Source organism: Myxine glutinosa, chromosome 5, assembly GCF_964187855.1.
Source record: "Myxine glutinosa chromosome 5, kmMyxGlut1.1, whole genome shotgun sequence".
In the NCBI taxonomy this organism is placed as follows: Eukaryota; Metazoa; Chordata; class Myxini; order Myxiniformes; family Myxinidae; genus Myxine; species Myxine glutinosa.
The window spans coordinates 175,479,253-175,503,556 of record NC_136265.1 but is presented as its reverse complement, the minus strand read 5'-3'; the positions used below and the strand labels follow the sequence as shown (position 1 = coordinate 175,503,556).

At 47.0% G+C, this 24,304-nt stretch overlaps 1 protein-coding gene across 2 annotated transcripts in view; it reads right to left on the bottom strand.

Moving 5' to 3' along the window:
- LOC137426700 (cytochrome P450 3A9) overlaps positions 1-24,304 on the bottom strand; it is a 179,243-nt gene that overhangs the window by 69,410 nt on the left and 85,529 nt on the right. For both annotated transcript variants that reach the window (XM_068115491.2, XM_078779119.1), the window contains exon 7: positions 12,972-13,054. In XM_068115491.2, the coding sequence (XP_067971592.2) occupies positions 12,972-13,054 (83 nt within the window). The remainder of the gene's footprint in view (positions 1-12,971; positions 13,055-24,304) is intronic.

The window sequence follows — 24,304 nt, the reverse complement described above, 5'->3', positions numbered from 1 at the left end:
ACACGCGCTACGACCGACTCACTCTCGCCAGCACCCTCACTCCTTGGCACGCACTTTTTCCTCACACACCCCAGAGTCGGACTTTCTCGCACACCTCCTTTTTCGCACACCAGACCTGTCGCACACTTCACCAACGGCCTCTCATGAACACCCGGGTCCATCTCGACCCCCAAGCTCATTAAATCACCTGGCGCATCATACGCACGACCATATTGGTCACCACTTACACCGGGTCCTCTTCCTCTTCGCTTCTCCTCCATCACCTGCGAATCCCTCATCCGGTTAATGAGCACATCATCACGATCCGAACACAGACTTTGGACCAATTCTTTTATCTCCTCTTTTATCTCTTTCTTATCCCCTCTCCGTCGCTTCTTAATTTCGCTCACCCCTTCTTCCACTTCTTCTAATTTCTGCTTCACCTCTTTTATTTCCCGGTACGTCTCCTCAAGCTCGTCCTCCAAGGCTACCTTGACCGTTTCCATGTGCATCCTCACCTGCCGGTCCTTCGTCTCCATTACCTCTGCCACCTCGTCCAACCTCGTTGTCAGTCCCTCACGTACCATCTGACATTGCCTCTTTGTCGCTATCAAGTCGTTTTTTATGTCGTTTTGTGTCGCTTTTAACCCTCCTAATACCGCAGTGTTCCTTTGAACCTGCTCCACTAACTCCGTCTGTCCCACCGTCAGCTGCTCCACCTCCTGCGTCAGGTCCTCTATGCCCCCTTGCAATTTTACAGTCCCCTTTCTCACCTCCTTCTCCATGTGCTCCTTACAGTGCCTCACCTCCTCACGCACTCCTCCGACCTCCTCACTCACCCCTCTTCTGATCTCTTCTCCCATCACTTGCATCTCCTGCCCAGATGCCACCCTCATCTGCTCCATTTCCTCCCTGTGAGCATCCAGTTTAGTTTCTACCCCCATTCTGACCCCCTCTATCTGCTGCCCCATTTGTTTAACTTCCCTTTCCGCTTGGTCCCTCATGTCCCACAATTTGCCTTCCATACTGTTTTCTAACCCCTCTAACCCCTTTTGCATCCCTTCCATTTGATTCTCTTGAGCGGCCATTCTGTTTTCTACCCCCATTAACCCATTCTTTACCTCTTTTATCCCATTGTCTAACCCCTCACCGGTACCCCTCGCTTCGTCCTTCATTACCCCCATTTGGCCCTCCAATCGCTCACCCTGAGCATCCATCCGGTTCCCCATTACCCCCAATTGCTCACTCTGCAGTTTGAGGGACGCCTGCATTTGCGCCATAAATTGCTCCATGAGGGCCTGCATTTGGGCCATCCCTCCCACTTGTGCAGCGGGTGCGGCCGCCGTAGCTATGTGCGAGGCGCCATTTTGCGCGCCCGCCACCTCGTGCGCGAGGACGCCATTTTGCGACCCTGCCACCCTCACTGCTTCGCTCTCCTCATGTCCCTCAATTTGGTCCTGGATCGACCCTGCCTCACTCTCCTCTACCGGAACCCAGCCGTCTTGATCTGCCATAGCGCGACTTTCAAAATTCGGGTTTTTATTTTTGTAAAACAAAATCAAATTTCGCCGTTAATAATTTCGAGCGCGTGAAGCGCGCTCCGGGTCCAATCCCACTTCCCGACACCAATTGTTACTCTAATAGTACAATTGGTGTTCCAAAATTTGGGCCTAACAAATTTAGTCCCAGGTCCGAATCCAACTCCTGACAACCAATTGTTACGGACACGACTTAGATGTTGCTTGACTGAGCGGAATGGCCGCCGTGTTCGCACAGTTTACCCGATTACACTCGAACGTTGGCCGAATCGCGCTATGCTAAATCAATGAAGGAAAGGACACAACGGCTGGGATTAAGGCAACGACACAAGGGGTACAGTTCTCAAGACCTCCGGAGGAGGATATAATATTGGTTATGCAGAACGGTTAGATTACACGGCAAGAGGTAAAGCACAGCAAGATGGGCACTTAGACACAGTCTTATCTTATTCCCGACAGACCACAGACAAACGGGACAAGACTGACTTACACGGGGATTGATGGCAGGGGAGGGCAGGCAGTCGACAGCTCAAGGTGCACCTTGGCTCAGAGGCAGAATCGACCCGGTCCGGTCCAGAGAGGCGGGGAGGTATTTCTCAGCGCTAGGAGGTGGCGTCCTTTCTTCTCCAAGCTGAGGCGCATCTGACGTCACCTCCGTCTTCCTGCGCATGCCCAGCGGGGAGTGACACGCCCTCGGCTCATTAGCTCCGCCCCAGATGGAATCGGTCCGCCGCTTCTTATTGGGTGCGGGGGGTTACCGGGCTCCGCCCTTGACGAGGAGCTGACAGTGAGCCCCTGCACGGTAACCCCGTCGGAGCACATGTTCAATGGCGGCTAACCAAGCCGGAGTGAGGACGCACACTCCCCGCGCCGCCGCCGCTGTTGTTGTTGTTGTGGTTGTAGCATGAGGAAGAGCTGCGGGGAGGTATTGGGAGGTCCTAAACTTTCTAACGGTGCCATACAATCACATTCTGGTGCAACGAAGAGTCAGAATTAATGGAAACGAGTCCTTAGCTGACATAGACTAAGAATAACTAGCAAGATGTCCTATAGTTGTCTACGTGAGATGCGGTGAACCTGGGTACGACATTTAATGGGGGAAAAAGGGTAAGGTCGGGGCTACAGAGTGTTGTTTACAGATAATGGGACTAGGGAATGGGGGATTGGGGATAGTTGGGGAGTATTGGGGAAATAGGGGAATATTTACAAGCGGATATGGATGGAGGCCAAATCCCATATCCGCAACAATATATACACAACAACAACAACAACATGCATTTTAAGGCCATTTTCCCTGCTAGAGCGGGGGTTAGCCTTGCGGTCCTCATGACAATCTTCTCCATTTTGACCTATTTTCTGCATCTCCCCTTGTTAACCCCCTTGCCCGCATTTCTTCTTCCACCATCTTCAGCCAAGTCTTTCTCGGTCTTCCCCATCCTCTACTTCCTTCCACATTCATTTCCATCACTCTTCTCAACCAGTCACTTTCATCCTTCCTCAACACATGACCAAACCATCTCAACCTGTTCCTCTTCACAGCATGAATCACAGGCTCTATTCCCATCATCTTTCGCAATTCATCATTTGTCTTCCTCTCTCTCAACGATACTCCGCACATCCACCGAACCATTCGCATTTCCACCCTTTCCAGACTTCGTTGCTGCTATATACATATATATATATACAGGGGGCTGCACAAGTAGGTATACAGTAAGGATTATACCAGTATTATAATAGTGGTGCTAGGATTCATTTAATACTAGAATTCATTTAATTCATTAAAATCATTATTACCATTTTAAATATTTTTCTTTTCGTAATTTTTTCTGTAATACATCTATTATTTGCAGGTGAAGTGGAAATTTAACGATGGCTGGTAATTCAACGGACGAGGAGCGCAAATGGATTTTGAAGCGAAGGTTCGCAAGCGCAAACGTTCGCCGGATCTCACCCCCATGGACTTCTTTTTCTGGGGATGTGTAAAAGACAGGGTTTTCGCACGCAAGCCACGTTCTGTTGATGCCATGATTCAGTTCATACGGGAGGCTTGCCAGGAAATTGATGCTGATAAAGACCTTTGTGCCAGAGTGTGCATGGGTGTCCACACTCGACTAGTGGAGTGTGTGAATGCCGGGGGCAAACAGTTTTAACATTTGAGGGATTAATATGTTTATTATTGATATGTTTATTATTGATATGTTATTATTGATATGCTTGTATAATCAATAAAATACGTTTTGTGCGCACGTTTTGTTTTTCATTACTGTATACCTACTTTTGCTGTATACCACACCAAACCCTGGTGTTGGGCTAGCGGCTAGGGTGCCGGCTCAGGATCCAAGGATCCTGCGTTCGAATCCCGGTCGATCACTGAATTAACGCCAGGGGGGTTGACTCAGCCTGTCATCCTTCCGAGGTCGGCTAATTTGAGTACCAGTTCACTGGTAATTCCCTGTTTATCGTAAAAAGGCGACAAACAGGGTTGGCGGCAGGAAGGGCATCCGGCCGTAAAACATTGCTTCAAAAAGGGGACCAAAAAAACAACAACAACCACGGTCCCCGAAAAGGCCAACCCCCGCTTTGCGGGGAAAAATGGCCTCTAAACGGTGGTTTTTTTTTTATGCCTACTTTTGCAGCCCCCTGTATATATATATATTGTTGCGGATTCGGGGTCCGGCACTCCCGTTACCAAGGGGGGGTTAATCCCCTTGTCCTTTAAGCTGGCCATTCCCCCAACCCTAGAAGTTATAACGCTCCTTCCGGTCGGGAGTAGCCAGGGTGATTGGTCAATGAAGTCCCAAATACCTGAGTGCTACCCCTGGCCGTGAAGCAGGGAGATAACTCCTGCTCGGACCGCGGACAAGATGGAATTTGCCGAGCGGTTAGCAATCCGAAGCCCGAGCCGTTAGCGGTTGACTAACCAGATCCTGAGCGATTGCCGAAATCGTGCCATGTATATTCAATTGTGAAAAGACTAAGACGATCGGATAGAAGAAACAAAAGTAAGGAAGAACACAGGAATTTATTACTACAATAATTAAAGAGGAAACAGAAGGGTAAATGTACAAGGGAAGAAGAAGAAGCAGACACAGGGCAACCTTATACAGTCTTAATTATCACGCCCAGGACAACACAAACAGACTTACACGAAAGGAGTAATGGTGGCAGGGAAGGAAGGTCCAAGCAGAAGGACAGCGTGGGCTCCAGCTCCGATCCATGCTCCACCCCGGTCCATGCTCCGGTTCCGATCCACACTCCAGCTCTGCGGCAAAACCCGGCAGGTAGCGCTGCTCGTATATTGTTGCACGCGAGCGGACCTTACTTAGCGGGGTTCATATATCGGGGAGGGTATTTGGCTTTCTCTTTCTCTCTCTCAACATGCACGAAGTGCCGAAGTTCAACGGAGGTCCCCGGCGCAGTCTGATGCAATTGATGGCTCCTCGGCGCCGTTCTCTCCATAACATGACAATCAACCCTCCCCTGCGCAGTCCGTAATCAATGATGCAATCTGCTCAGTCCGTCATCAATGGTGGCTCCCTGCGCAGTCCGTAATATGGCTTCGCGCTCATGCTTATATCTCGCGCGTTGAAATCAAGCCGCCCTACGCCCACTAGCGAGCTTACCTCAGCCCTGAGGTAAGGGGCTCGCTGGCCAGGCGAGGGCTCGCTGGCTCCACCTTTGATGATGAGTCGAAGGGGGGGGCCACGCCTCCTCCCCGCGCTCCGCCCTTCTTCGCCAGCCTGACCTCGTGCGCAATGGCGTTTGATGCAGCGAACGCTGCTAGCAAGTAAGCGCTAAGGTGCGTAATAGCAAGAGAGAGACAACCCCCGCCTGTAGGTGCGCATGATGGAGTAGCTTGGAGAGAGAGAGAGATCAAAATGCACGGGATTGAAGGACCTATCTTATTTAATTAATGCAACGCAGAGTCAAACTATTGGAAACAGAGCCTTACCTAAAACACAGACTAAGGAAATAACTGAAAGGTTCCTATGGTGTCCTACGTGTTGTATATGGACTAATTAGGGTGCGACCTTTAACCTTTGGAAGATGGGAATATTTACAGGGCATTATTTATAATGGGCTATTATTTACAAGTGCAGGTTCTGAAAACCGTAGCACTGCACCCTCCCTTTCTCCAGGCCCGTTCCGGGCCGTTTCACAAGGGATATCTTTTACAATTATGTGTGACACTTCGGTGTAGTTACCCTCTCGTATTAACCTCACCCTGAGTGCGACATTTTAAAAACTAGATATGTCCCGCCTGCTGCGTTGCATTCTACCTGGCAGACCCACGCCCACAGACTAACCGAATTGCGGAATTAATTTTCAAACTAAACATTTAACGATGGGGAGCATTATTTACAAAGACACTCCTACTATTTGGATTATTTACAACTAGAACCCAGGGCCTGTCTTTTGGGAAGGCAAAAGCAGATGTTTTTGATAAGAGGAAAGGTCATGCACAGCACTGTACCGATACACCATACCCACATGCACAGAAATGCACAATCAAATAATAAAGTGCACTAAAAAGCACAAAAGCACCGCCATGCATGAAAAGCACCAACAAATGCAGACTAACAGTCATACATTTCAACAAAAATAAACTGGCGTCTTCTCCGCTGGGCCGATGGCTGCTGGGCCGATGTTTCTTGGCATCTTGATGTTCTTTCTTGCGGCCTATTTAATCAATAAAAAGGGCACAAACCGCGTCCATTTAAAAAAAAATTACGGCCAGCAGGGGCCAACTGAGGTGGTCCACCTGCTTGGCATAGGTGCCACCTTGACCGTGGTCTGCAAGCAAGATGCTGGCAGCAATGGTTCGCGCCAGCAGCGGGGCCAGGCCACAGAACGTGTGGTCCATAGGTGGTGTACCGGTCCAGGCAGGCAAGCAGCGAGGGTGCGGGCGCACAACTGCGACACCTGCACACTTTCCCCTCGGCACACAAAGACCACGGTCCATGAGTGGGGAAGGAAGACAAAGCAGGGTTAGTGGGGTGCAAGGGCGCAAGGGTACACATCAACACAAGGCAATGCGACATGAAGGGCACGGGAGAGCGAGCTGAGAAAGCCCGTCCCTACCGTTCGTCACCCCCCATGTCACCTATCCTACCCCTTGCCCCTCCCCGTATCTACACAATTTACAAATCCTTTGCTAACGTCCTGTCTCCCATATCTCCCCTAATCCAAATTGGTCATCAATCCCTCTTAAGGAGGAAGGGATGGAATCACAACCACAATGTCACCCCCACGTCATGATGCGTCCTTCACATACCAAACATTTGCAAAATCGGTGTGGAGTCTTCTCACCTCAGGTGAGCGGATGCGGATGGTGCAAAGAGATTTTCAATCCTAAACTACCTTCTAAATGACATTAACACACTTTACACCCCCAGGGTTTTTCCCTGCCAAACTATTGGCCATCTTTACTCTATGTGGTTCTAAAACCAATTCCCATTGAACATACTGTGGCGCTCACCAATTTGGGGTCTCACTCCCCCGATTCTTTCCCCCTGTGCCCTCGCACAATTTCGGGGCTGGGTCGTGTGGCTCACCAGCAGGTCCGCTCACCTGCACACCTCCGCCAATGTACGTCGCCACCCAAGCCTACCTGCTCCTCACCCTAACCTACCTGGGGAAGGCCGTCTGGCTCCCTTACCCCACTACCGCCCTCTCTGGCGTCGGGCTACCCGGGTCCTCCTCTGGATCCTCGGGCCCCATTGAACACTAACTGGCTCCCAGAGCCCAGCTGCGGCCTCACTTGGCCGACAGACTAACAGTGGCGGAGTGCTCAACCAATCACACACCAACATGCCACACGCCCAGCCATTCCATTTTACTTACGCAACAATCCAAGCAGTACTCTGCTACTCTCGCACCACAGATGTCAATATCCAACCACAATTTACCTACTCCCTCTACCTACTTTTAAACTACCCTACCCAGGTACTCGTCAAGGGGGTCCATCCTTCCCCCATTCACTCTTTCGCACCATACACTCCACTCCACGTATTCCACACTCCCACTCCACACCATCCATTCCAGACCATTTATTCCATCCAACCATTCTCCCTTGCCACCATGCAAGCCATTCACTCAATGCACAATCACACCCATTCTCAATACTCTGCTCATGCACTTTCTACACACATACGTAGCATTCACGAGCAATGCCCCATTTCAACAAGCTCACCACAAAGAACTTCCATACCAATTCCTCATTTCATCACTCTCACTACAAACACATAGCATCATCTAATCTAACTACTGCCCTTCTATTACTCGTGCTTCCCAGTCATCCCTTGCACTAAGCACCTCCCACGTCGTTATTATCCATCTAATCTACCTACGTCCCCACTACAGGTATAATGTCGCTACTTAAATCTACAGTTACCTATGGTCATTTCCTAGATTGCCTATCAATAACCTAACCCTCCCGGGCTAGTTTGCACAGCCAATCCCCATAAACTAAAGCTCATGTGCCCCAAACGAATGGTACAACTACCATTCCTATCACTACTACTACCAAATGTCCATTAAACTATGAGCCTCTTGTGGTGGAAATGCCTTTTCATAGCTCGACTTTGAAAAGCCGGCTATCTGTGCAAACGGTCAGTCTCCTGTAGGTTGGGGCCGTCCGGCTTTCGATTCTGGGGAGGAGGCTTTGTCGGACCGAGATTCCACGGTCCATCCCGGCGCGGAGCCTTGTGGTCTCCGGCCCGATGACCCAACCTCACCTGGTCGGAACACCCGACCAGCACCAGGGGGCGCAGGTCCGCCCTGGCCTTTCTCCCGCGGAATCGCGCCGATCGCCTGAACGACGCGGCTCCGACCATACAGGGCGGGACCCGGGCCGAATCGTGCACGGCGCTCCGAACAGAAGCGACGCGGCTACGATCCCGGCTGGCCCTCGCAGCACACAAAGAGCATCACGCCCCGAGCGCTCGCGTCGGCTATACGTCGGCCTAAACGCTGCCCCGGTCAACGTCGATGCTTCCCTCGCATGCTCACACCACTTGTTCCTTCTCTCACTCACCAAACACGGCGCTCCAACGCCTCTCATACATCCCATCCACTTTGTCACAGCACTCGCTCGTGCAAACCCCTTTCTTACGCACTCTGTTACGCACCACTACTCTCGCGCACCTTCTCGTGCACTCATCCTACTCGCACACTCCATTGCACACCACTCCTCTGTTACGTACTCTGTAACACTCACCACGGGTGTGCATTCCAGCACCCACCCACTCACGTGCTCCGGTGTGCTCCCACGCACACGCTCCACAACCATCCCAGGTGTGCATTCTCGCACCCGCTCCTCATCCATCTCACTCTCTGTATCACTCGTCGTTCCACTTCCACACTCACACTCCGATGTGCATTCACTCTCACACTCGGTTTCAGTATCACACTCTCGCTCCGGCGCACTCTTCTTCCTCACGTGCGCGCCATTCTCTTTCATACACCTTTTCTTCACACTCGCGCCATTCACTTTAGCACAGCGCACAAAGGACCTTCCACAAGCGCCCGGGTTACGCCCGAATCCCAAGCGCGCGAAAAGAACACTTTTCCGAAAAATCTTTTCGTCCCATATACTACCCGGCTCACCTTCGGGATTCTTCTTCTTTGCTCCAACACCTGCAAACTTTCCATTTGGTTAATAAGTACAGCATCACGATGTGAGCACAGACTTTGTACATTTTCCCTCTCTTCCCTCTGCGAGTGCTTTCCTACATCTGCGGTCTCTCCAATTAACACTATTTGTTCGGTTTTAATTTCTTTTTCCTTTCCCTCGACGACCGCTGGCTCTAATAAAATTTTCTTTTCTACTTCGGCGGTCGCCGGCTTCCCCATACCCCGGGTCGCGATCTCTACCCCGGTCCACGTGACTTTGCCTTGCTCAGCCCCGCTTTCTCCGCGCTTCTCAAGTCGCGCTACCTCGTCGCGTACAAATGCGACCTCCTCGCTCAACCCGCGGTTAACCTCCCTCTCAACTTCCCTTGTCTCATACCTGGCTTTGTCCCTCGCCAACCCCTCATTTACTTCCCGGGCTTGGCCATTTACGTCCTCTAATTGGCCCCCCAATTTGTGCTCTAATCCCCCAATTTGGTCTCCCATATCATTCCTCAATTCGCCAATTTGCTTGCCCAATTGCTCTCCTATTTTGTTCATTTCCCATTTCGATTCTGTCATGCACGTCCTGATTTGTGCCATAAGCAGGTTCATATCTATTGGCGCCGCCAGCTCGGCTGCCGTGGCCATGTGTGAGGCGCCGCCATTTTGTGCGCCTGCAACCCCCTCTACCGCACCTTCATTATTTTCCTCCTCCATTACTCCCACTTCTTCCCTGGGGTCCTGAGTTGCCTCTAACCCCTCTTCTACCCCCTCATTTCCCCCCACCGGCATTCGATCGCCTTGATTATCCATGGCACAATTCAAATTTTGGGTGTTAATAAAAAATTTCGGCCCCTCGTAATTTTGACCAAATTTTTCAGATGATATAAAAATTTGGTTCGGGTCAAATCCCACTCCCGGACACCAATTGTTGCGGATTCGGGGTCCGGCACTCCCGTTACCAAGGGGGGGCTAATCCCCTTGTCCTTTAAGCTGGCCGTTCCCCCAACCCTAGAAGTTATAATGCTCCTTCCGGTCAGGAGTAGCCAGGGTGATTGGTCAATGAAGTCCCAAATACCTGAGTGCTACCCCTGGCCGTGAAGCAGGGAGATAACTCCTGCTCAGACCGCAGACAAGATGGAATTTGCCGAGCGGTTAGCAATCCGAAGCCCGAGCCGTTAGCGGTTGACGAACCCGATCCTGAGCGATTGCCGAAATCGTGCCACGTATATTCAATTGTGAAAAGACTAAGACGATCGGACAGAAGAAACCAAAGTAAGAAAGAACACAGGAATTTATTACTACAATAATTAAAGAGGAAACGGAAGGGTAAATGTACAAGGGAAGAAGAAGAAGCAGACACAGGGCAACCTTATACAGTCTTAATTATCACGCCCAGGACAACACAAACAGACTTACACGAAAGGAGTAATGGTGGCAGGGAAGGAAGGTCCAAGCAGAAGGACGGCGTGGGCTCCGGCTCTGATCCACCCTGGTCCACGCTCCGGTTCCGATCCACGCTCCAGCTCCGCGGCGAAACCCGGCAGGTAGTGCTGCTCGTATATTGTTGCACGCGAGCGGCCCTTACTTAGCGGGGTTCATATATCGGGGAGGGTATTTGGCTTTCTCTTTCTCTCTCTCAACATGCACGAAGTGCCGAAGTTCAACGGAGGTCCCCGGCGCAGTCCGATGCAATTGATGGCTCCTCGGCGCCGTTCTCTCCGTAACGTGACAATCAACCCTCCCCTGCGCAGTCCGTAATCAATGATGCAATCTGCTCAGTCCGTCCGTCATCAATGGTGGCTCCCTGCACAGTCCGTAATAGGGCTTCGCGCTCGCGCTTATATCTCGCGCGTTGAAATCAAGCCGCCTTCATAGGGCTAAGCCCACTAGCGAGCTTACCTCAGCCCTGGTTGGTCGGCGAGGGCTCGCTGGCTCCACCTTTGATGATGAGTCGACGGGGGGGGGGGTGGGGGGGGGAGGCACGCCTCCTCCCTGTGCTTCGCCCTTCTTCACCAGCCTGACCGCGTGCGCAATGGCGTTTGATGCAGCGAACGCTGCTAGCAAGCAAGCGCTAAGGCGTGTAATAGCAAGAGAGAGACAACCCCCGCCTGTAGGTGCGCATGATGGAGTAGCTTGGAGTGAGAGAGATCAAAATGCATGGGATTGAAGGACCTATCTTATTTAATTAATGCAACGCAGAGTCAAACTATTGGAAACAGAGCCTTACCTAAAACACAGACTAAGGAAACAGAGCCTTACCTAAAACACAGACTAAGGAAATAACTGAAAGGTTCCTATGGTGTCCTACGTGTTGTATATAGACTAATTAGGGTGCGACCTTTAACCTTTGGAAGATGGGAATATTTACAGGGCATTATTTATAATGGACTATTATTTACAAGTGCCGGTTCTGAAAACGGTAGCAATATATATATATATATAATTTAATCAACTCAACAATAATTTCATTTTTCGCCTATCAGCATTTTCCCATAATTACCTAATGAACGATAATAAGGATTCCCAACCTCCCCATCTGAGAAGTATTCCACTCTTGACAAAACAAGTATTTTTCATTTTTAGTTTGGCTTAAGACCTCGACTGATGACTACGAGTATACTCGCAGTGCTGGGTGCACCAGATTCTCCCACTATGAGTATTCTCGTAGAAAATATTAAGCTATTGTATTGTAAACAGAATATGCTGTCACGTCAGTTAACGGATCATCGATCTGCTGGCAGTTTGGTGAACATAAATCGATGTAATAACTACAATGGCACTCTGTCGAGCGCATACTGTACCTCTGCCAGGTTGAACAGTTCACGTTTTGTATCCCACTGATAGGTTGGATCTGGATCGGGACCTGAACATAAACCCAACCAGCTTGTTCTTGTCACCGAACCAACTCACCCACCTGGGTTTGTCATTTAATCTGTCCCCAACTTTTTGCAATGTTGTGCGACACATCGTTTTTTACCCTATCTCTCAATGGTGAAGAATCACATTAAAAAATATGATCCGGATCCAGATCTTCAGCAAAATCCAATCAATTTGGTCTTGTCAGACACCCAACATGTCTAACAAATTTTGTCAAAATCCGGCCACAACGTTTTGACATATCCTGCTCCAAATCAAGCAAACAGACAGACATGGGTGAAAACATAACATACGGTGGCAGATTTAACCATGATCATCATTATCAGGCTTCATGAGAGGTTTTACCTATTCATCTGCATTCATAAGTGCCATTTTGAAGAGTAATGACAGTCCCAAAAAGAAGAAACAAGAAGCTGGTACTCAGCACACGATCTACCATTACCATTGACGTAATACCAACGTTGATTAAATGTGAAAAATAGTTCTACAAGATAACTCATACCTGCCAAACGGAATTAAAAATCTTGTCCCAATGCTAGATATGAGTTTTATCACAACATGGGGGTTCCCCACCAATGCATAAGAAATGAACTTAGATTTGCTCATGGAAGGGTAAAATTTGAAAAGAAAGTGTACGCACATGAGACATGATGCATACTTGACTTAGCAAATAGGAGTGGTGTCTACTTTAAGAGTTGGCTGTCAATGTGTTAAGTTTTAAATAATGGACATGATAGTCTGCCAGTGTGGTATTAAATCATGCACACCAATTTCCAATCAATACTTTAAAAAGATCAGATAGGCGTAGTTGTGAATGCAATAAGTAAATTGCATCGACAATCTGTCAATCTCTCTTTTCCTTCCAAATTCTCCTTTCCTCAGTCTACCAAACTCCACTACCCTGTTTGCTGTTGATATGTAGCTGGCTCATTGTATTGTTTAACATTAAATAACCCTTACTTTTTAATCTCCAGAGTTTGTGATTCACGTTTTCTTAGATGTTCCACCAATGCATTTGTATAATACTTGATTATAGGAACCATCTGCAAAATAAGAGAAGGAAAACAAAACAGAATCATTTCAAGAATATATATTACACACAAACACAAGTACAAACATATAAATATCTGCATTGTAAAATAAAGTGCTGGAAAACAATTTTTGGCATTAGTGCGGCATAAAAATCAGAAAAATAATACATTTTTACATTACATACCCAGGATACATTTTTCAAATCTAAGAGGTAATAGCTGTTATGGATATCCATGGCTGAAGGTGCACCTCAAACAAAATGTCAAAATAAAAATAAAAAATAAAAATAAAAATCTAAAAAACAATAAAAATCTCAAACAAAAACAGCGCACAAAATAAAACGGCACATCACTAGGGTCGAGAGATGTTATTGAAATGTCCACAAGTAGATGAAAACCGGTTACCTTATCTCAAACAAATTTTTTTCATCCTTCAACTACTTATTCGATGTCGACGTGTTCCTCCACTCTCCATCATCGGCATGATAACCTTCTATCTGGTCATTTTATCCATTACCATGCCCAGATAGACCTTGCATACAAAAAATACACCCTCTGCAAAATACAAGAATCCAAGGCAGTTTGAGGCCACATCAATTAAAATCGACAAATGAAAGTTGATGTTTGTGCTTTTTAAAAAAAAAAATTGTATACAAGATCGAGGCTCGTGAAAGCTAACAATAATCACACAAAAAGTCAAACCGACACAAACCGACACATAAAACACAAAATAAGGGAAGCGGTAGGCAAGATGGGGAGAGAGGGGGAAGGACACAAACACAACGTTTGAGAGCAGGGACATCGAGAGAACTGTGGGAGGGAGAGGGCTTGGGGGGAGGTGGGAGAGGTATAAAACATATGGACACTGCAAGGACTTCCAGGAAAGAAGTTATTTCGAAAAAGTGCATCTGGGGTGAATTAACAGGGGTAGAAAAGATCAAGGTTTTGGATGGGGGAAGATAAGAGATGGTGGTGAACAGCTGTTTTAAAGACCTGGAGGGAAGAGTGGGATTGAAGAGAGTGTGGGAGTTTGTTCCAGAGGCGGGAGAAAAGGGGAATGAAAGAGTGAAGGTGAGCAGAGAGCCTAGATTTTGGCAGTTTAACCATAAGAGGGTTGCAGGCAGATCTTGTGCGACCTGTAGGAATATTTGGGGGACAAAGCACAGAGAGAGCTGGGGGAGCAAGGCCAGAGAGGAGTCGGTAGAAGACAGAAAGACCACCAACCTGCCTGCGGTGAATGAGTGAAAGGCCCTCGGAGTTAGCTTCATTGCAGGAGATTCCAATGATTCTGAAAGCTTTGGTTTCAACAGCGTGAAGCTGAGCTACGTGTGAGGCAGGAGCACCGACCGGGCCAGAGGGGGGAACAGTATTCCATTGAGCTGCGGATGAAAGCCTTGTATGTGGTGAGGAGCTCAGGTGTGCCAAGGAAGGACTTCGCACGACGGAGGATGCCCAGTCGGCAACTGGCTTTGGAGGCCAGCTTGGAAATGTGGTTTTCCCAAGAAAGATCATGGCAGATAGTGAGACCCAAAAGCTTGAGCGACAGAACTTCTTGGAGAGGATTGTTGAGAAAGTAGATGGGAGGGTTTTCCAGTCGGTCTTTTTGGAGAGACATAGTAAGACGGTGAGCTTTGTCAGGATTGAAAGACATGTTCTACTTGTTTGACCAGTCTGTGATTTTGTCCAGGTCTGCAGAGAGTGAGGAGGCTGCAGACTGCCGATCTGAGGGATGAGGATTGGAGCGGCAGAGAGTGGAGTCATCAGCAAAGAGATAGAGAGGATTTTCCAGAGAGTCGGAGAGATCATTGATGAAGACTAGAAAAAGCACAGGGCCCAGAACAATACCTTGGGGAACTCCAGCCAGAACAGGAAGGGGCGATGAGAGAAATCCATTCAGGGCCACACGTTGACTATGACCACTGTCCAGAGAGGAAGTCCGCAAGCCAAGCGTGGAGATTTCCATGGATGCCATAAGAGGAGAGTTTGGTGAGCAGAGCTGGGTGCAGACCGGTTCGAAGGCACGTGATATGTCAAGGGAGACAGCTCTGATTTCCTGTTTGGCATTGAGGACCTCCATCCATTGTTGAGACAGCAGAAGCAACATGTCCAGAGTAGAATGACCTGGTCTGAATCCAAATTGATGATCGGAGATCAAGCCATTGGAGAAGAGGAAGGATTTGATATCCGAAGCAATGATGGATTCCATGACTTTGCTGATAATTGGGAGCAGGCTGATTGGTCTGTAGTTGCAAGGATCTGTTTTTGCACCTTTTTTGTGCAAAGCGGTAATGTTTGCTGATTTCCAAGATGCTGGAAGATGACCTTGATCAAAAGAGAGGGTGAAAAGAACAGAGAGAGGGTGAGATAGAGCGGAAGAGCAGGATTTTAGGACCCGTGTGCTGATGCCGTCTGGTCCAGTTGCAGAATCAGAGTCGAGGTTTGACAAAAACTTCTCCACCTTGTCAGGAGAGAAGGACACAGAGTCCTGGAGCAGTTGGGTTCGACTGGGTAAGGTGGGAACAGAGAGAGATGGGTTTGGGACACAAGATTTTGAGGCAAACACAGAGTTGAGGCATTCGGCTTTGTCACGTGCGGTGTCAACTGGGTAGCCATTTGAGGTGAGGGAGGGGATGGAGGGGAAGAAACACCAGAAACGGATTTGACCAGACGCCACCAGGATTTGGAGGAAGGAGACAGGTTTGAGAGTTCATTCTTGAGTGTGGAGAGATAGTGCTTCCTGGCACTCCTGAGGGTAGACACACACTTGTTCCGAGCTTGGTGGAAGGAACTGAGATTGTCTTCAGTTGGATTTGCCTTCCAAGAAGCAAAGGCAAGTTGTTTCAGGGTAACTGCCTCACCACAAGATTCAGTGTACCATGGACGGGAGGAAGGGTAAGACAACTGAAGACGAGATGGGATAAATCTGTGCATGAGAGAGAGCAGTTTGCTTTGGAAGAATTCCCAAGAAGAATTGATGTCAGAGGCAGTAGAGATGGGAGACCAGTCCAGATGATTGATGGCTGCTTGCAGCCCGTGCCAGTCGGCCTGAGTGTAATGCCAGACTCGTCGACGCTGAGAAGGCTCTCTGAGAATGGCCAGAGAGATGTCCACTTTAACAAGCACATGATCATAAGAACCGATTGGAGCAGAAGAAGAGCAGCAGACATTTGCAGGGAAGTTTGTCATAACCAAGTCTAGAAGAGAAGATGCTCCATTGACTGAGATCCGGGTCGGGAAATTGACAGATTGTGTCAGTCCCAATGAGTCACAGAAGTCCTTTGCTGAGGTGCCATGACTGGTGAGAGAGGAACCCACACCCAGCCAGCTGGCATGATGACAGTTGACGTCACCACATATGAGGAAGAGAGAGTTGGGATGAGTTGATAGAAGTTGGTCCATGTTGTCAGATAGCGACATGTAAATGGAGTCATCACTGTTTGAAGGACGGTACAGAACACATATGAACAAAAGGTGGGAGCAGAGAGGAAGCCGTAGCCAGAGGTACTCCTGGGGGTGGGTTGGAGAGAGGGCAGTGTAAGGAGAGTGAGGAAGAGAGTTTTTGATAAAGATAGCAACCCCACCACCAGGACGAGGCTCAGGTCTATCATACCGGAGGAGGGAGTAACCAGGAAGAGATATTAAGGAATCAGAGACATCTTGAAGGAGGAAAGTTTCTGTTAAGCAGATCAAGTCTGGATTGTCAGAAGCAACCTGAATGGAGAGATCAGGTTTGAGCGAAGGCCCCGGATGTTTGAGGTCCATATCGTTAATGAGGAGAGAGGGGGAGCATCGGGTGCAGAAGAGGGGAGGGGAGGGGTAGGGTCAGATGAAGGATGAGAGGGAGAGGTCGGGAGAGCAGTTGATAGTGTGTCAGAGATTACAGAAGAGTTACATGAAAGGGAAGGATGAGAAGGATGAAAGGTTTGATGGTGATGGGATGAGGCACAGTGAGGAGTTCTTTGAGGGGGTGCAGAGGAAAGTATAAGGTTGGGGGAGGTGGAGGTATAAGATAGAAGGAAGATGAAGTGGGGAGGAGGCAGCTTTGAGAAGGAGGTGGGAGGGGGGAGAATTGGAGAGGGATCGTAGGGGGGGGGAGATTTGTAGGGGAGGGGTTGGGGGGGAGTTTGGAAGGGGAGGGGTTAGGGAGGAGTTTCGGAGGGGAGGGGCAAGGGTGGAGATTAGAAAGTGGATGATTAATGAAAGACCAACATTTATAACAAATTGGGTTCATTGTGATTTTCAAGTTGGAGATCCGTTTAAGAACGATGGAGGAGGGGTGGAATAAATGTGAATTTAGAGCATGCAGTGATTTCGAATTATAGGCCATGGGCCACATATGGTCCACGAGCATCCCCCCCCACCTCTAAACCAAACCAACTTTTTTTGAAGCCCAGAGGCATACTAAACACGATTCCAAATGTTACCAAGAAAAATTTAGGGATGCAATGCCCATTTCGGCTCAACAAAGTAGGGTACCCTCATAATTATGCCGACGCTCTCCGACGTCGACCGAACTTTGACTACTGATTATAATCTTCCACCAGAGGCCTCAAATAGCTCCTATTTCAATATATGATATACCAAATGAAAGATTATGAGCTGTTCTTTTTGAATATGTGGTAAATGAAACTATTGGGACAACTAGTTAAATAAACAGCTCTGCGGAACACAATAATTCAACCCGCGACTGCTTCTTCAATGAAATATTGGTATTTATTTCACAATCAGATTTTTTAACATTTATTTACATGGAAACTTTTCAATGTTGTATTAATCTCTTCATCGTGTATTACATTTGCTTTCAGGCGATACCTTCATATTTTTTCTAACAAGAGCCAATCTGAAATAACAGCCATTTGAATGTTTTAGATTCAACGTTTTGGAACGTTAACATGTACTATATTAACAATCCAGTTGCACAGCAATACCTATATTACATAACGTTTTTATATGCATATATACTAAACTGATTTTAAATTTCTTTTGTTGAGAATACAAGATACTAAGCAAACATGTTTATTTATTTTAATCAATAGTTGTGACTCTATCCAATATGGCCATCACATAGTGCCAAAAATCGCTTAACCCTCAAAGCTTTGACAAAGAGAATGTACACATATTCTGCTAAACATGTTTGTTACACACACAATACTAAAAAAACCACACACACACACACCCCTAAACTGCAAGAGAATCCTGTTTCTTCAGCGTCATTGATCGTTGCTTGTTCTTTGGTAGTGCTGGGATTTCTGGTTTTGAACCACCTGTCTCAGATCCTTCGATATCTTGGAGCATGATCCCATGAGCAGTGTGGACAGAGGACTTGCCAGTCATATCATTAAGCAATTGGTCAAAGTTGTCGAATTCTGAGTGAAATACACTGGGTGCTGTGGGTGACCTTACGATCTGACTTGACAGCATTGAGGATGTTTCAGTCACAGCCTCAGCCAATGCTGTCTCGAGCTCCAAAGAAAAGCTGTAACTCTCACAATGACCAAGACGATTTAAGAGTGTTACTAGCTTCTCACTCCGAAACAGGTGCCGAAGAGTCATACACAGAAGTATGTGCTTTGGGTGCTTCCATGATCCATTTGTTGCCGCTCGACAGAGGTCTTGACCTATTGACTGAACAAGTCTATGAACTCTTGCTGATGTATGAACTGCTTTGCCAGTTATCGCATAGAGTAAGAAACGTTCAATTTCTGCTGGAATTACTATCTGGTTGTTGGTAAGGTCTTGAGCTGTTGGTGGCCATTTGACCTCTGTAGAGTTATTGTATGCCTCTTGTATTGACTGGTGCATTTGTGTGCCGACAAGTGCAACTGTGTCTTCTGAAGCTAATTGATAGGCTTTTCGAACAGCTGAATCGACATTAATTTGAGTATTGTATACCAAGTATGATTGGAAATCTCCCATTTGACAAAATCCCAGGCTCCTTTGGTAAGCATCATATTTCTCGAGCTTCTTCTTGAGGTTGGTGCTCCTGAAGTTGGGATTCGGGTGTGGACTGTCCTGAAGCCTATTGGTGTAGACCTTCAGCAAGACAGATAGCTTCATAATTTTCTTCTCAGCAATAATTTCTTTGCCAACCACTTTTGTCACTTCTGCCATTGCCATCTGGTGAGCTTTTTCTACTTCACGCTGTCTCTCTTGTTCATCAAGTCGATCACTTCGCCATTTTTCAGGGTTCTGTGTGTATCTGTTTCGACATGACCTGTGAAACTTTGCTTCACATGCAAAGAGGTCATGCCCCCTGATGCGTAAAAGGAGAGTTTCATCATTTCGCACCTCTGCTACATCAATGACATGTTTCCAGCCTTCCCGTTCAAAGTCTATGAGGCCTTCGGTTGTCCAGCTGCCTTGGATTTTTACTTTCTTTCTTGCTTCTGATCTGCAGAAGATACAATCAGCATGGAAGATAATGTGATCACTAGATGATCGGCGGGTTGATCGGGATTCTGGCAAAGATGATGTTTCTGCTTCTTTTAAGCGGTTCAGATTCATCGTAAAACGTTGATAGCATTCCCGGTGAAAACCATGCACTTCTTCAATAATGTCAGGTAGTTTTCTGCATGATTCTTCAAGTCGATAGGGTGAATCTTGAGGTTCAGCCATTCTTCTACGCTTGATCTCCTTCAACTTTTCCATCTTCAGTTCCGGATCCTTTACATTCGTCATCAGCTGTATTGGTCCATACTTCAGCCCTGGTACGTGTATGATGCAAATGGGTTCCGTGTCAGATGTACAATGCTTTCGCTTCTTGTGGGATGTCGAAGCCATGGTTAGATGCACGGTTCTCCAAGTATAGATGTCAGCATCGCAGTCTAAGTCCTACTCGCATCTGAAAGTACACATAAAATAAGAATTAAAAAAGCAGTTACTATTTTGCTTAAGTTAATAACAGGGGTTATTTATCCATATATCAAGATATCCATTATTTATAATTAGTATAATCTGCAAATAGAAAACTTAAATATGTAAATTGACAGCAGTTAAACTTAATTAATTCAAATGGTTGTTACCTGTTTTCTTCCATATTGAGGAGAGATCTTAACTATGTATTTAAAACATTCATTTGTGGAAAATGAATCTGAAATGCAACTAAAATAGGCATGGGTTACATATTCATTTCTTTTAGTGACAATCCCCATAGTTGTAGGAGAGGGCACTGTCATGTCACTTTTGGTGGCAAATTTGGATTTTGCTAGCTAGTGACAATTTTTCTTGTGATCTAAAAAGTGAATCAATTAATTACAATGCATATAAAAACATTACGGGATCATGCCGATGGGTATTGCCTGCATAACTGGATTCAATATAGTGCATGTTAACGTTCCACAACGTTGAATCTAAAACATTCAAATGGCTGTTATTTCAGATTGGCTCTTGTTAGAAAAAATATGAAGGTATCGCCTGAAAGCAAATGTAATACACGATGAAGAGATTAATACAACATTGAAAAGTTTCCATGTAAATAAATGTTAAAAAATCTGATTGTGAAATAAATACCAATATTTCATTGAAGAAGCAGTTGCGGGTTGAATTATTGTGTTCCGCAGAGCTGTTTATTTAACTAGTTGTCCCAATAGTTTCATTTACCACATATTCAAAAAGAACAGCTCATAATCTTTCATTTGGTATATCATATATTGAAATAGGAGCTATTTGAGGCCTCTGGTGGAAGATTATAATCAGTAGTCAAAGTTCGGTCGACGTCGGAGAGCGTCGGCATAATTATGAGGGTACCCTACTTTGTTGAGCCGAAATGGGCATTGCATCCCTAAATTTTTCTTGGTAACATTTGGAATCGTGTTTAGTATGCCTCTGGGCTTCAAAAAAAGTTGGTTTGGTTTAGAGGTGGGGGGGATGCTCGTGGACCATATGTGGCCCATGGCCTATAAGAGATTGAATTTTTTTTTGAAGTGGAATGAGTTGGAGAGGAAATTGGAAAGAGCCTTTTAAATAGGAAGAAAAACAGCGTGTTGTAATATACCACTGAATAAAACACTGCAGGGGAAAGTTTAAACATATTTAAACAGAACCGTGAAGAACAATCTTATATTCACAAAAATACCAATGGGGAGCCTTGAGGGACAACCACGAGTCACGTGAACAGGGCAAAAGGTGTCAGCAAAAGGAACAGGGCAAAACAGATCTGGGGAATGGCGTGAAAATGGGGGTAAAATTGGGGTGAAACACGTGGTGGAAGAACGAACGAACAAAAAGAACAAAGAAGGAAATGTTTATTTATTAATTTTTTCAGTTAAGAATTTAAACAAGGAAGTATGGGGTGAAAAGACTGGGAAAAAAAACTGAGAGAACAAGAGTAGAAGGACCACAATCGACCACTGAGAAAAAACAAGCCTCAAGGTAGGAAGCTTCAATAACTAGCCCGCAAAATAACGCGGCACGAAATACTTGACTATTATATACAGGTATGAAAGATTAACACCGATAATCTTCCAAAGGACGCACTATAGGTACACACACATAAGATAAGTACAGTTTCGACAAAAATACAATTGTGAACAATTACTTAACTTCGAGCATGCGTGAAGATTGGGACAGCTTCGAAAAACTGTGACCTCACCCGCAAGATCTCGCGAGCTTGGATAATAAAACAGTATGTATGCTGCAATATCATAACAAGACTAGAACAGCACTCAGTAGAGCCCATACCTCCGCCAGGCTGAACAGTTTACGTTTTGTATCTGGATTCTGGCCTGAACCAAAACCTGTTTGCAAGAAAGAGAGAGTGAAGCTAGCCCGGCAGCTGTAATTTGAGTGAGACAATAAGTAAGACCAGCAATTCTGACACGGAGAGTGCAAGATAGTTCCGGGCACCACTTTACGCTCCTAAGTCCGAACGGGAGTACTACCCTGGGGGGTTGCTGTCTACAACCTACTACCTAAAACGTACCCTTACAACATCCGCTGGGACCCCAAAACGTTCCACAGAAGGTTTGGAGGGCATGCTCCAAAACAGAGTAGTTTGGGGACGAACAGACAGACAGACACTCCCGTTTTATAATGGAGATATAATCGGAAGAAATTAAATAAGTTACGGATGCAGCTTCAAGATGATCTTTTATTTTCAGACACGCTTTCATCCAAGTACGCCTTCTTCTCAGTCTTTTTCAAGTTCAACAAGAGTCATAGGTTCAACAAGTTCATATTCGTGTATATCGCTTACGGCCCAATCAATGGTGAAGAATCACTTTTTAAAATTCTAGTATGCAGATCCGGATTCAAATATTCACCAAAATCTAATCATTTAGTCCTCGTCACACACCCAACCTATACCACCAAGTTTCCTCCGAATACATCCACAACATTTTGAGATATCCTGTTCACAGGCAAACATACAAACAAATCACAGACAGACAGGGGTGAAAACATAACCTTCGTCCACCTTCGGTGGTGGAGGTAATAAAAGATCTTTAATCAAATTGGCTTTCCAACTGGAAGCCCAAATTTGGATGCTCTGTAATTAGCTTGGCGATCACATGAGATATGCGTGTCTCCCAAAGCTATGTGCTGGCCGTTAAGCAGGTGGATGATGTGAGGAGGTTGTGGTCGGTCGGTCAAATTCATTGGGTGGGAGTAGTAAAAAGAAGGTAAACGTGCTGGATAGTGATGTTGGTTCTTGGAAACTTTTGTATAATTATCTGCCCATCTTGCCTACTCGTCGCAAAGGAATTAATGCTGGTAGGCACCAATGAATGCCAGCAGGCGGGATGCCCGTTTAACGTCCATTTGAGGGACGGCACACACATTGATGAATCACTTTGCCTGTGAAACACCAGGATGGCAGTTTATAGCTGGGTCGGGAATCAAACTCAGGCGAAACAGCTCAAAATTGAGTGTACATAGCTCTAGGCAACCCTGCCAGCCCAAGTGTGCACATTGCGATACATTTCAATCATGAATATGTGTAGAATTTAATGCTATGATATATACTGAAACGCAAAAGAAACTTACCACCTTTGAAACCTTTAAATATCAACAATAACACTGCGTGTAGTAAATGTGTGAACTTATTTGTGGACAATAGTGTCCTCACTGTCAGACAAAACGGTCACGGATGGTCACTTGAACCTTCAATGGTCACTTCATAGCACAGCTGTTGAACAGCCGTTTTGACTGTCAGTGATTAGCCAAGGGGTACGGGATGATTTTAATGAGCTGCACGTGATGTCTTGATATTGGCTTTAAAAAGGCCAGTGCAAAATGGGCATTTCAATCAACATGCCACGATTGTCAAGGGATCAACAGCAGCGTGCCCTGGGCAATGGGCATGCTGCAAGGTGGACTGAGCTACTGTGAGATGGCACGTCGCCTTGGCTGTTCACACCAGACTATATCGGCCCTGGTGGACAGAGACACCCTCCACAACTCTGCAGATGACAGACCTCGATCAGGGAGGCCAAGAGTCACCACTGCAAGGCAGGACAGGCAGATGGTCCGAAGTCACCTGCGGGATCGATTCCGTCCAGCATCCCGCACTGCGGCAGAAACTCCGGGGCGTGCAAACCCACGGATCTCCAATGATACTGCACGAAGACGACTGCATGACTATGGTCTGACTGCCAGAAGACCATACAGAGGCCCCGTGATGATGGCTGCCCATCGCCGCAACCGACAGAGATGGTGCCAGCAGCATCAGCGGTGGACCTTGGCGCAGTGGAACGAGGTCGCTTTCAGCGATGAGTCAAGGTTCTGTGTGGACAGTCCTGATGGGTGTGAGCGTGTCTGGAGAAGAACTGGTGAGCGATATGCCGATTGTTGCGTGCGTCAAGCCAACAGGTGGGGTGGCCCAAGTGTGATGGTGTGGGCCGCCATATCAGGCCGGTACAGGATGCCACTGGTGGTTGTGGATGGGAATCTTAACGCCCAGCGGTATGTGGATAACATCCTGCGACCTCATCTGCTGCCATTCCTGCTAGACCACCCAGAACTGAGAACCTTTCAGCATGACAACGCTCGTCCCCATGCTGCTCGCTTTACCACTGCATTTCTCCAAGGCGAGAACATCAACACCATGCAGTGGCCTGCGCTCTCCCCTGACCTGAATCCCATAGAGCACCTGTGGGATGAGCTTGGGAGACGCGTAGTTGGCAGGGCCAGGACACGGGCAGAGCTGCTTCAGACATTGAGGACTGAGTGGGACAGAATCCAGCAGCAATCCATCCAAAGACTGGTAGGCAGTATACGCCGACGATGCACTGCCTGTGTCCAAAACAATGGTGGCCACACACGCTA